This window comes from Mauremys mutica, chromosome 8 (assembly GCF_020497125.1).
Source record: "Mauremys mutica isolate MM-2020 ecotype Southern chromosome 8, ASM2049712v1, whole genome shotgun sequence".
In the NCBI taxonomy this organism is placed as follows: Eukaryota; Metazoa; Chordata; order Testudines; family Geoemydidae; genus Mauremys; species Mauremys mutica.
In genome coordinates this window covers 5,510,166-5,523,774 of record NC_059079.1, presented here as the reverse complement: position 1 = coordinate 5,523,774, position 13,609 = coordinate 5,510,166, and the positions used below count along the sequence as shown (strand labels likewise).

At 44.0% G+C, this 13,609-nt stretch overlaps 1 protein-coding gene and 1 long non-coding RNA gene across 6 annotated transcripts in view; one reads left to right on the top strand and one right to left on the bottom strand.

Annotated features, from left to right (window-relative positions):
• DMBX1 (diencephalon/mesencephalon homeobox 1) overlaps nt 1–3,235 on the top strand; it is a 32,421-nt gene extending 29,186 nt beyond the window's left edge. For all 3 annotated transcript variants that reach the window (XM_045026300.1, XM_045026299.1, XM_045026301.1), the window contains exon 5: nt 1,622–3,235. In XM_045026300.1, coding sequence (XP_044882235.1) covers nt 1,622–2,022 — 401 coding nt within the window. In that variant the 3' untranslated portion in view covers nt 2,023–3,235. The remainder of the gene's footprint in view (nt 1–1,621) is intronic.
• The window catches only part of LOC123375433, a 119,472-nt gene that overhangs the window by 83,232 nt on the left and 22,631 nt on the right, over nt 1–13,609 (bottom strand). The window lies entirely within an intron of this gene.

Sequence of the window (13,609 nt, the reverse complement as noted above, 5' to 3'; positions counted from 1 at the left end):
CAGTATGATATGCCCGTGATCATGGGCTTCTCCCAGTCTGGAAGGGGGAGGTCACAATCCCCTGGGAGGGAAGCAAACTGGTCCAGGTGTGTGATGACCATTCTTCCTTTCTTTATGGCTAGACAGGATGCAGGGAGGTCCTCAGTTGTAACATGGGGTCCCAGCACAGAGAGGGCTGAGATCCCCCTGTTAGATTAGATGAGAACAGAAGAACACTGCTCAGTGACAGCATGCCGTTCACAGGCATGCTGGGCACACACTTCCCCATTGCATAAGAGTCTAAATGCCCTCTGGGGATCACACACTTGCTAAAAAACCTGGCTCCTTCTCACAAGCCAGGGCCGCCAGGCACTTTAATGAGGTAGATGCCAGTTGCGAGTGACCCAGTAGGGCAAACATGAGCAACAAGTTTAGCACAGAAATAGTTCACAGTGTGGAATCAGAATCTCCTCTCCCGATGGACTGTAATGGCTTGCAAAGGGTCAGAAAGGGGTCAAATCCTAGCCCTCCAAGAGCTTGTTGGGAATATACCACAAAACCTACAAGACAGACAACCAGGCCTATTCTCTCCAGAGAAGACAGTGGCAGGTTTGCTCATGCCTGGCCAATGCATTTCCTCACTAAACACAGAACAAACACATCCATCCCACTCGCGTGTAAACCCTCTCAAGAATGAAGTGGAAGGCCACAGGGATACAGAGATGGCCCTTACTGGGGAAACGTAGAAACTGACAGACTGTATCCAACTAGTGAGCCATTTAATCTTGACTCTGATGGTGGCCAGCTCTTGCAGCGGGCAGCTCTGGAAGAATCTACCATGGCAAGTTTCTTCCAAGCGTCCATCAGTTAGAGATTGGCTTGTAACACGAAGCATGAGAGTGTATGCCTCTTCCAAATTATTTATTATTAATTATTATTATTGCTTTCAAACATTCAGTTCTTTTGGGACTCCTGTTTATCTCTCGGCTTCAGATATATCTTGTGGCAATGAGTTCCGCAGGCCAATTTGTGCCTTCTGTGGGAAAAGTATTTCCTTTTTGGTCAGATTTAAATCGGTCACTTTTCAATTTCCTTGAATGACATCCCCACCACCCCGCACCCCTCCCATTCTTGGATTTTGAGAAAAGGTGGCTCGAATCTGCTGTTTGGATGAGTATTATGGGGCCCCAATCTTGCTTGCTTAGGTTTCTCCACCATGGACTCAGCAAACAAGATCTCCTCTGAACAGCCAGTATGGAAAGATCAGTTCTCCATTCTGGTTCTGTCTGGGTCTTCACAATAATAGCCCCACTCTGTCGCTTTCCATGGCCTTGTCTGAGCCTTGCTTGGAAAGGATCAGGGGAGGCAGTTACAGGAACGCTGGTCCAGATAATTCATCCATCAACACCCTTGCTGCAATTTGGCTTCTGGTTAATTAGCACCCAAATGTGCAGGGTGATTTGCATACTCCGTCCATGCTCCGGAGAACTTACTCTGTATAAAACGTCCACAGCACCCCTCTCCTTCCTCCTTCTCTGTAAACCAGCTGCCTTCCTCAGCCATCACCCTCCTTAGGGAGATGGTTCTATTCAGCGGCCACATATGTCTAACCCCCCTCCCTACCTCTTGTCTTCTAACGCAGACTCTCCCATCAGTGCCACGGCGACGCCTTCCTCCAGCAGCGGCATGTCTCAGACTCACTCCTACTCCTCCTCGCCTCTGAGCCTCTTCCGTCTCCAGGAGCAATTTCGCCAGCACATGGCCGCCACTAACAACTTGGTCCATTACTCCTCCTTTGAAATGGGGACCCCAACTGCCATGCCCTACTTGGGCATGAATGTCAACATGGCACCCCTCAGCTCTCTCCACTGTCAGTCGTATTACCAGTCACTCTCCCATGCCCAGCAGGTCTGGTCTTCACCCATCTTGCAGGCGTCTAGCTCCCTCCCTACCCTGAACAGTAAAACGACAAGTATTGAGAATCTAAGGCTCCGGGCAAAGCAGCACGCTGCCTCCCTCGGACTCGACACCTTACCAAACTGACCGCAAGGCAGCAGGGGCACCCCCACCCTACTGTCGGCTGCAAGAGAAGGCACCTTCCGCTGGCACTAAACGTGTGGCTCTTTTGTAAATGCACAGCTCTCCTCTCCACCTAGATCAAGGTGCTCCCTTTCGGGGGATACTTTAAATCCTTTACTTCTTCACTAGCTCCATGTTCACGTCAGGGTACTGCTACTGGCCCCACTTCCACTGAAGTATTTAATAAGGAAGGAAAGAGGGCATGTACTTAGATGTTAAACACTCCTGAGGACCGAGGAGTTAAAACTGTAATGTCCAGAAAGATCCCTCTTTCGTTGATACTGTGATAATGTGCCGACTGTGATTTTTGTTTTGTTTTGTTCTCTGGAAAACCTAGTCCCCCCCCAGTTTCGTACTGTATATAGATTCTATTGTTGAGAACATCCTTCACTTGTGTGTTGCTGTCTGTGTTGCCTTATGAAGAATTATGGAGCATTTTTGCTCTCTTTCCTCCCTCCCCCTTTCTTTCAGATTTATACTTGTAGTAGCTAGAATCAAAATTACAATCCAAAAAAAACCCCTGCAAGCTCTGAGCGGGAGGTGCTTCTTTGGCCAGAGTTCTGAATGAGTCTAGCAAGAGGAATTCAGAGAAAAGATTCTGAATGCCATTATCATATCTTCTCCAGTTCTCCGGGAAAACCAATCCTGCAAACGCCAGGGAATGACGGAAAGGGTTGGTTCCTGTTAAAGCACTTCCCGTCGGTAGGAACTTTTTTTTTTTTAAAGCACTTCTTCGAAGACAGAGGACAAAGAATTTGCCACCGGGCTCTGCTGGTTAGAGAGCGAGGAAAAATGAAAGCACTAGATTTTGTTAAATTCACAAGACTTTTACTGAGGTTGCTGCATCTTTGTTCTTCACTGAAGTGTACACTCTGCTATTTATAAATGATGTGTAAAAAAAGCATTTTGGTCTAACTTGGACAACAAAGAACAATAAAAAGTTGGTATGAACTCCTGCTGCGTTCATACACCATTTGCATTATGTGGCGGTTCATCAAAACCGTGATTAATTCAAGCTGTGTTTAGGAAAACTGTCTCCATGCCAAATTCTGTCCTCAGACCACAAACCCTGGGGGCTCCCCTGCTTGTCTCAGAAACTGACTGAGCAGAGAATGAATACGGATAGGCTAGAAGTGGGCCTGAACCAATACCCAGATCTGAACACTCCTGAGCTTAGGATATGACTTAAATCCAAGCCCAGATGTGGATCTCAATGTTGCAAATGGCCATTCCTCTGGAGAGAAGGCGAAACCAAAATCCCAGATCCAGACATCCCGCAACCCAGTGGGATGCTGAAGATCTGAATCAAAATTATACATGAGCCTGATCCTCGCTGATACTGTTAATGGAACTATACCCATTTACACCAGCTAAAATCGGGCCCATATGTGATGTGTGTGTGTGTGTGTATTTATGTGTGATATATATATACACACATATAACGTGGGTATCTGATGAACTAAAAGCTTTTACTGACTTCTGTTTTGCCTAGCGCTGTCCCATTACCAATGCGATTACACTAGCACAGAGGATAATGGCCAACTTACTTCTCTAAATGTGGAAAAAAGAATACAACCCGCTCGACTACAACTGTCTCTCTCAAGCTGTTCTGCTAAAAGTCTCTCTTGGTGAGTTCCCAGTGGTGACCAGACCTGGTTGGGAAATGATTTTCCTCCTCCTCTTTGAAAAATGTCAACAAAAACTGAAGACACATTTTCAACAAATGTGGAAATAAGTTTGTGTACATTTCAGTTCAGTCAAATGTTTTGATGGAAAATGTTCATTCGGCTCGAGTGGTTGACAGGATTATGCACGTCACCAATGCTGCAAGATGCAGCCCTATAACGGGTATTTTGTCTGGGATCTGCAAAGAACCCAAACCATATTGACACCTTCTACTGAGGCCTTCTTGAAAATCCCAGTCTTTATATTTTATAGCACTTGGGTGCCTGCCCTGCCACTCAAAACCACTGACACCAAATATGAGCTTTCATTTTATTTCATTTTATTACCTGTTTGTTTCCTCTCCTCCCTATCTCCTACTGCCCTCAGGATGATGGTGGGCAGGTGTAAAGATGGTTTTAATACAGCAGAGCCACTGAAAAGCATTTGAAGCACCCAAGGCTAAGTTTTGCCCAGGAAGGGTGATAGAGTGAGACATCGAGAAGGGTGGCCTAAGTGACATGACATTCAATTCTGCTGTGGTATGACGAGTCAGTGACATCCCTTTGCAGGTCAGGACACTAATCTTGTTACACTAGCGGATATAGAAACACACCATAGAAGATTACAAGGATCAAAATCTATCAATGCCCGACCTCTGCCTGTAGCCCTCAGCAAGCTCAGGAAATGGAGTGTGGCAGATACACGCACCTGATGCTACAGTTAATTTCCCTCAATCCACCAGAGGAAGCAGAAACTTCCCTGAGGTTCTTCTCATCTTGCCTCAGGAGGAAATTCCTTCCAGAATCACAGTGTAGCAATCCATTGAACCTTATGTGCATCATGTTACATATCTAATCCCATTGATCTCCAGAGATAAAATTGGTATGCAAGATACAGGTCCTGTTCTGACCGCTGAGTTCCTTCCCTTCTATGCTCGTGTCACTCCATTAAAACTCCTGGTCTTCTTTTAATCCTAAAGGCAGCTGGATCCAGGGGCAGAGAATTTCAAGTCTTCATCACTCTTTGGGGAGGAATCTTTCCATGTGGTACATGCTTGTTTATTTCCAGGACTGTCTATGCTGAATTTGTCAGTGCAGCCTGCAACCATAAATACATAGGGAAGACAGATCATGTATCCCGCTCCCAGGAATTTTAGGTGTTCAAATCCATTAGAACCCTGTTCCAAATCACCCCTCTTTTTGGTTTGGCAAAATCTGGTATCCTTTGTTCCATCTTCTCTTACATCCAACCAAGCTAGTCTGAATTTGAAAGTTTTGATGAATTTCCAAAAACAAAACTGAGGAAAACTTTCAATGATTTTTTTTTTTTTACGATTTCCCCCTCTTTAACTCACCCCCACCATTTTCAATCAGCCATAGAGCTGGTCAAAATTTCTAAATGTTCACAATTTTCCCCATTTTATCTCTTGTTCTGATTAGATGTGATACACAACGTGTACATCACACGTAGTGCAGATACGTAAGGCCCAAAGGTCACTTAAGGAGAAGACAGTGTAATGATCAGCGCAGATAGCACCTCCCAAGTTAGACGGTGCTTTATCTTTATCTTGCTTTCAAGTTGTTGTCCTAGTATTCCAAGCAGAACTAATGCACTGAAAAGAAACTCTACGCCTCTCCCACCATCACCCTGACAGTGTCACTACTCTGGGGCTGAATGAAATGTTGTTGTTTCACTTAAGCAGGGTTCTGTAGTCCACAGCAAACTGTCAAAAATTAATTGTTATGTAATAGTGTGAATGGGAGAAGAACATTCCCCAGACAAAACACATAGCATACATGTTGGAATGAACATGTTGGCTTCCTTATAGATGACCAGGCAAGGACCTCCAGAATCTCCACAACTTCTATTTTACATGTGCCATGAAAAGAATATATACCTGGAGCCTGTGTCAATGTGCATGAGATTCTCCCCCCCAGCTTTGCTCATATTACCTTCCCTTTGCACCACATGTGGCCAAAACCTACAATTTTTGCATTCATAATAGATTTTCCAAGTACAAGCCCGTCCTGTGAATTAGGATCAGATCCCACTTGAGAAAAATACTGAGTAAAAGGGTTAATACAATGTAGAGTAAGAGTTTGCAGTAAGATTGACTGACTTGTTATGCAAGGAAAATGTCCTGGGGCCAATGAAATCAGTGGGAGTTTTGTTCTAAGTAAGAATGTAGAATTAGCTGCATAGAAAAGAAATGCTGATTCTGAGTAAGGCCTGCTACCATAGAAGGTTCTTTTTGTGCTGGTTGGGAGGGGAAAAGGCAGGGGATTTATTTAAACAATCTTTAAAATTCCTGGATTTGAACTAAAAGGGGCAGGGGTTGCAAATTTTGTCTGCATTTTTCCCCCCCAAAACTTCAAAATTTCCAATTTGAAACATATCAGCCAGGTCTACAGATGGTTGGAAAAAAAGCAAATGTTACATCAACTTCTGAAGAATTTCTGCCGGTTCTAGGTTCTTGTAACCACGGCAGCCAAACAAACTTGTGCATCAGGAAACGCCCAAGTGGCATGGACATAAGTGGGGAATTTGGAGTTGTTTTCTCCCCTTGAGCACTGTGTATCAGCCTCTCATTGACACAACAGGGCTTTTAGCAAAGAGTGGAAACAAAAAGATGGTCCTTGGGGTTCAATGTGCAAAAGGTCTAAACAAACCTTTATGAAGGAAACCAAAACCACTATGCTATAAAGGGTTATTATAAGAACTGTGCAGTGAGATTAGAGTCAGCCAAAGCTAGTGAATTCAGAGCATTTTCCTTTTGGTTATACAAGCTGTATTCGGTTTTTTTACCCCTTGTGTGCCTCTTTGCCATTCCTTACAATTTACTGGGGAATGAGACAGAAAGCCTGTGTTGTTTGATGCATCTAAACAGCTATTTATTTCTTAAGTGACTGAGGTTCACACCTGAATCAAAAGCACACTGATAGACTGCTAGGGAAAGAGAGGAGGAATCCTACTATAGCAACTGAGAGGGATTTTCCATCAGATCCAAAACCAAACCCAGTATATTCAACAGATGTTCTGTAGATCCACCGGTTTGTCCTTGACTGTATGACCAGAGCCACTCAATTCATTAGATTTCTCACAGTACGCCAAGGGACAGCTTCAACCTTGATTTAAAAATGAGAGGCCAAATTCTCCACTCCTGTAGAGGAGTTGCAACTCCATTGACTCCAATGGAACTGCGCTGACTTATGCCCAAAAGCGTTGACAAAGTTCAGGATTGGCCACTTGCGTGAAATTTTATTGGTTGCTAAGAGCTGCATGGAGCGAAATCAGTTATTACTTATAAAAGCTGGAGGAGGAACCAGACTCTGCTCTCAGTTGTATTGGTGTAAAATTGGAGTAATTCCACCACCTTCACTGGAGTAATGCCAGATTCACATCTATGTAACTGAGAACAAAACCCGGCCTAAGAATACGGCACATTTGTAGTATACTCAAAATAGACCATCTTTCCAGCCTAGCTGATCTACTACACACCCAGTGAGACAGCCACTTGTAAATTGTTTTATGAAGACATTAATTAACCCCACAGGTAGTTAATCTCATGTGTGGTGTACAATTCATGGCCACACCTTTCATAACCTTTCTAGCTATTGAGAAGGGCTGCCGTATGCTGCTGAAGTTTAGATGCGTCTTTGCAGTTTAAAGTAATTTTTTTAGTATTTCTTCTCCAACCGTATTGATGGCCCGTTTGGCTACTGACCAGAGTTGTCCCGTTAGCACCAAAGTGTAACCATGTGTGTGTCAAACATATCTTGCAAAGGAACAAAGACTTTTAAAGGGAAAAAAAATCAAAGTTATGTACTGTGCAAACTGCTGTAAAATTAAGCTGTAGTGTAACAATTTGTGCTTTAGAAGTCACTCTCTGCAAACCCAAACATGTGTATGATATTTATTTATTCTGATAGTTAAAAGAAAAACCAAGAGTTTATATTCATTTTGAAAAAGCTGCCGCATGATACTGTGTACCACTTGTGCCAGTCTTGCTTTCTGTATAGTTAGTGCCTGTTTTCATACTCCGCTAATAAAAAAAATGCAAGGAAAGCTTTTTTTTTGCCCCTCGCAAGTCATTCAGTAAAAGTGATTTGTGCAGATCGACAGAAATAGAGATGGCGAGCAGCCTGAATTGTTTTGCGCCGGCTTTGTGGCAATTTTGGCTGAATATCATCCTTATTATGCCAAGGTTGTTACAAGGAGGAGGGAGAAAAATTGTTCTCTTTACCCTCTGAGGATAGGACAAGAAGCAATAGGCTTAAATTGCAGCAAGGGTGGTTTAGGTTGGACATTAGGAAAAACTTCCTGTCAGGGTGGTTACGCCCTGGCACAAATTGCCTAGGGAGGTTGTGGAATCTCCATCATCGTAGGCGCCAACTTTCCCCCACCCCCAGCCCCGCCCTGACTCCACCCTTTCCCTGCCTCTGCCCCGCCCCCACTCCAACCTCTTCCCCAAAGTCCCTGCCCCAACTCCACCCCCTCCCGGCCCCTATTGGACCCCTTCCCTAAATCCCCGCCCCGGCCCCGCCTCTTCCCCCGAGCACACCACATTCCTCCTCCTCTCCCCTCCCTCCCAGCCACATGAAACAGCTGTTTCACAGCGCAAGTGCTGGGAGTTAGGGGGGAAAAGGGGGCATGCGGCGTACTCAGGGGAGGAGGCAGAGCAGAGGTGGAGGTGAGCTGGGCGAGGGGCTGCCGGTGGGTCTCTCTCAGGGTAGTCATCAGCCATCCCTGGAAACTGAGTCAGTAGCCCAAAGTAATTCAAAATAGTCCTCAGTGTCCCAAACATTCTAGCAGCCCCATAGCTTGGGCCCATCTCCACCATGCTGGTTGACTGCAGAGCCTTGATTCTATCTAGCAGAAGCCTAGCGTTCCGGCTCTGCCTGCCTTCCTCGGTCAGCACGCACCAGTTCTAAGAGGCAGCATGCGATGTCACGCTGTGCGGTGGGTACCATTTCAGTTTCTCTAAGTGCCAAAATGGTATTCCGATCCCACTACCCCTTTGCCCAGGAACACCTCTTCTCTTCCAGTTTTGGGCAGCTCCTGAGCTCTTGCTTACACCGACATCCCTGGGACAGGGTCTTCTGTCCCAGCCTTTACTCTTTAAGGGCTGCTACACCCCATCACACCAACCTAGCTGGAAATTTCCAGCTGCCATGTCTCAGAATCACTGTTTTTAACACACTGGGGTCATATGTACCAAGGCCTCTTCAGCTGAATGACAAGAAAGCTTTATTGTGCCAACGCATTTAGGCTACACCAGGTACATGGCTGGTTCAGTGGACTTGCCTCTCAGAGTAAAGGAGAAATCTGTTCCTAGGGCAGCAAAACACAGCGCTCTTTCTTGTTCCAGGCAAAGTCACAGTTTAGCCCGAAGAATGACAAATGATGGTTGGTGGCAAGTCTCAGGGAAGCGATGAAGAAATCTTTATAAAACTCTTTCTCTGCTATTAACACTGGGTTCATTTGGACAAGGAGACCAATCTATCTAGCCAGTAAAAAATGTACAGATGCTGTGCAGCAAGCAGTGACACACCTACCCTATTTGTGAGTTAAAAAACTTAATCCAATGCCCAATTAATTCAATGGAAAGACTCATTTTTCCAAACTTTTTCTGACTAAATTTACCACCATTCAAGTTTTCAATTAAACTTTATTGTTGAATTAAAAAAAAAAAAAAGACGACCAAACTTTCACAAATATCTTTGTCCTCATTTTCAAAACATTTTGAAATTTTCAGAAAAGATATTGAAATTTTGGCAAAGAAATGCAAAAAATTATGTTATAATAAATAATTACTAGCTAGCTCCTATAGCATTTTCATCCATAGATCTCAAAGGGTTTTATATAAGTCAGGATCATTATCTCCATTTTATATATGGGGAAACTGAGGCAGAGAACGGTGATGCCACTTGCCCAAGGTCACCGAGGAAAACATTTTTTTCTAAACAGACCTTTCTGCACAAAAAAATTCAGTCTTGACCAACTGGCATTTTTGAACAAAAAACTTGAACAATTCCCAAGCAACTCTAGCTATAACACAGTTGTCTTCTGCCCCAGGTATAGGGTGACCAAGGAGCAAGTATGAAAAATTGGGACACTTTTTTGGGGGGTGGTGGTATGTTGTGGATATAAGACAAAGCCCCTAATACCGGGACATGTGGTCACCCTACTCAAGTAGAACACACTAAAAAGCTGCAGTACAGCTAGACCGTAACCATTTCCCTGGTAGAGGGCTAACGTCTTGGTCAATCCATGGTTTTAGCGTGGCTGTTGAGAGACATACAGGTTCCGACTCCTATTTTGATCATGATGGAACCTGGTGGCAGAACAACTGCACTGTGATGGGGTCCTCTGACAGGACCTCTGTTTATGTAAGGCCAAAGTCTCAATCAACCCCTACTGAGACTGGAATCTACTGTTCCAGGAAATCATACCTGGTGCTTAGGCCAGGAGAGCCGTCCCCTAAAATTACTGACAGGTTTGTTCCAGAAAAATATAATGTCAGAGTTAAAATCAGACTATTTGAGAGAGATTCAGAGCTCAGTCATAAGAGCCTGTGTGGTATTTTGATCCATTTCCATAACGCATACATAATATTTGCTGTAGGGAAGGGGAATAAAAAAACTCCGACCACAGTTAATATTCTCCCATGGATACCCCATTTGCTGATCACTCTTCAAACTGTGTAATTGGGTGTCTCCGGCAATACGATGCAATGTGCCACAAACATCAAAAAACGGTGCCGAATTAAATCTGCTTTTCATAATCTCCTCTCATTTCCCAGACCTGAGACATTTTATTCAATTTTTCCTGTCTAAGTTGATATGTAAAGCCATATAAACACATCAATGCAAATAAATACATATATCTATTTCAAACGCTCATAAAAATGCACTCCTGACTAAGATGCACATCAAGTGTCTACCACATTGCTGCTCCTCAATGTAATTCAATTGTTTGTTGTGTGTTGCTTTACATCTAAGAATGTCTAGGGAGCTCCATGCTACTGATTATTGTTCCCAGGTTCCCCTCCATCCATCATGTTTCAACTTTATTATCTGCACCTGATTAAAAATCTTTCCTATTTGCATTAACAGTAAAAAAAAAAAAATCTATGCCAACTACCCTTAATATTATTCAAAATAAAGAAAGAAAATGAGATCCTATTAGATGCTGGAGTTGTCTATATTTTCATAGATTAATGCTAGAAGGGACCATTATACAATCATCTACTCTGACATCCTGCATTACACAAGTCAGAGAATTTCACCCTACGTTAATAAATTCAGTGTGTACATTTTTCAAAAGTGACTAACTGATTTAGGTGTCTGGAACATAAGCACCTAGATCACTTAGGTCCAGATCCTCACAGGAATTTAGGCACCTAATTTCCATTGATATCTATGGGAGTTAGCCAGATTCATAAAGGGACTTAGGCACCTGTTTGGCACTTTTGAATACGTTCCCCATTATGGTCAGGGTTCAGCTGTGCCCCCACTGCCTGTTTTTTTTAAAGGGGGGTGGTCTGTGGTGGTGTTATAAAAACACTCTTGTTGCTCAGCCTAATGAAATAACCGGATATGAATCCTGATATCAGTTCTACTTCTAGAGAAATGCCCTTAGGGTGTTGTCACCTTAATGACTCTAGACAAACACTCCTACTTTACAGTTTCAAGGCCTACTCTGCAATCTTCCCTATAGCGAGTACTCCTTGTGCCTGCGGCAGGAGCTGCATGGGAGAAGACTCTCGCACCAGTAGTGGCAAGACTGTAGAGAAGGGGAGGGAGGAGCTGACGATGGAAGGGTAAGAACGCATCCTACCTAGACTGTGCTTATCAGCTTAGAGGCTAAGGTCCAGGTCCTGCAAAGAACTGACACATGAGCTTAACTTGAATCACACAATTAGTCTCACTGAGTCCAGCGAAGCTGCTCAAGTACACAAACTTGCATGAGTCTGTGTCCACAGGCCTTAGTCTCGCTAGTGTTACCAGTGCAGCTCTGAGGCTTGCCCTGGATTGGTGGCAGCTTCCTCCTCACCCATCCCTTAACGGGTATGTCTGGGTTTGAAACAAAGCCAGCTCACCAGGGTAGGGACAGAGAGCTTGCCAGCTGCCTGGGAGACACCCTGGCTGCCCAGTTCGGTAGCAGGGCAAAGAGATTCCCTACAGCTGTAATTCGTTACCAACACATCCTGTCTTTATTAGACTCAATAAACGGGGAGGATGGGGTGTTGGAGGAAAAAAAAACAGTGATTCTGCTTGGGGTTTCAGTCTCCTCAGAGACTAAAGCTTCCTCCATATTTTGAAGCTTTTTCTTACAGGAATCAGAATGAGAAAAATCAGGAAAAAGTTTTCCCACTCTATTACGTGAAAGGGAAACCCAGGTAGTTTAATATTAATTAATGTAAAACAGAAATACAAGTTCATTGATTATGGTAAATCCCATCCACAACCTCCTCTATGTTTTTTTCCCCACGCCACTCCATAGTAAGACTAATAAGCTCTTATATAGCACTTTTTCTTCATTGATCTCAAAGCAGAAGTATTTTTATTCCCATTTTACTGGTAGGAAAACTGAGGCACAGAGTGATGAAGTGACTTGCCAAGGGCCACCCAGCAAGCCAGTGGCAGAGCCAGGAGTCTCCTGACGCCCAGTGGAGTTCTATAGCCAGTGGACCACACTGCCTCTCACAACATAGACTGTTCTTCCAGAGTTCATATGCCAGGGCATTCCCACTCCATCACTGGAAAACCAGTGTGGTGTGATGGCTAAGACACAGGACTGAAACTCAAAAGACCTGAGTTCTAGTCCCACCTTATCTACTAAGCTGACATGTGACAAGCCATGTCCTTGATCTCCATCCCTACCCTTTGTCCATCTTGCCTAATTAGACTGTAAATTCTGTGGGCACAGAGAGTAACTCTTACTATGTACCTACCACAATGGGGCCCTGATCTCAGTTGGGGCCTGAAGTTGCTTCTGGAATATAAATAACAAGGCTCACTTCTGTAGCTACATGGTCATCAAACAAAAATACTGAATTTTATTTTTTAAAAGTGCTCCTCCAAGCTGCACACGAGCCTTTGCCCATGTGATCTCAGCAACATAACCATAATAGACTCATAGACTAAGACCAGAAGGGACCATCATGATCTTCTAGTCTGACCTCCTGAACACTGTAGACCACAGAACCTCACCCACCCACTAAGTGATCTTAGTCAAGTCACTTAACTTCTCTGCCTCAGTTTCCCCTAACTATAAAATGGGGACAATAGCACTTCCCCACCTCACAGAGAGGTTGAGAGGATTACTACAGTAGTGGGGTGTAGGTATATCTTACATAGTATTAAGTAGCTGGTTGAAATTTGTCACCTGTTTTTTTATTTTTTTAAAATGTGGTTTCAGGTTAATAACAAATAAAACAAATGTCTTTAGTCCAAATTCTCGATTTTTGTTGAAAAAATTCAAAATTAAAATCTGCTTTTCATTTTCACGGAAATATTCTTGGGCGGGGGGAGAGAATCTCCACTGAAATTTGTGTCGCTCGACAATTTTTTTTGCAGAAATAAAATTGGAACGTGCCAACTCGCTGTTGTACAAACTAACGTGAGCTCACCTTTCAGAGCCCACCAGGGATGCCAAGCTTACCCTGGCCATCTACTGGGCACAGACCTGTGTATGGCAGGGCAGGTTCATTGCGATGCCTGAGACCGGCTTAGCACTGGAGAGTCAGGAAACATTACAGCGCCGTGAAGATCTCTCCTCATGCCTCCCAAACTCTCCTAGCGTGTTTCCCTAAGATCCTCATAACAGCCACCTTAAAGAAAGGCATTCTGCTCTATGGTGAAACATGACACATCCCTGAATC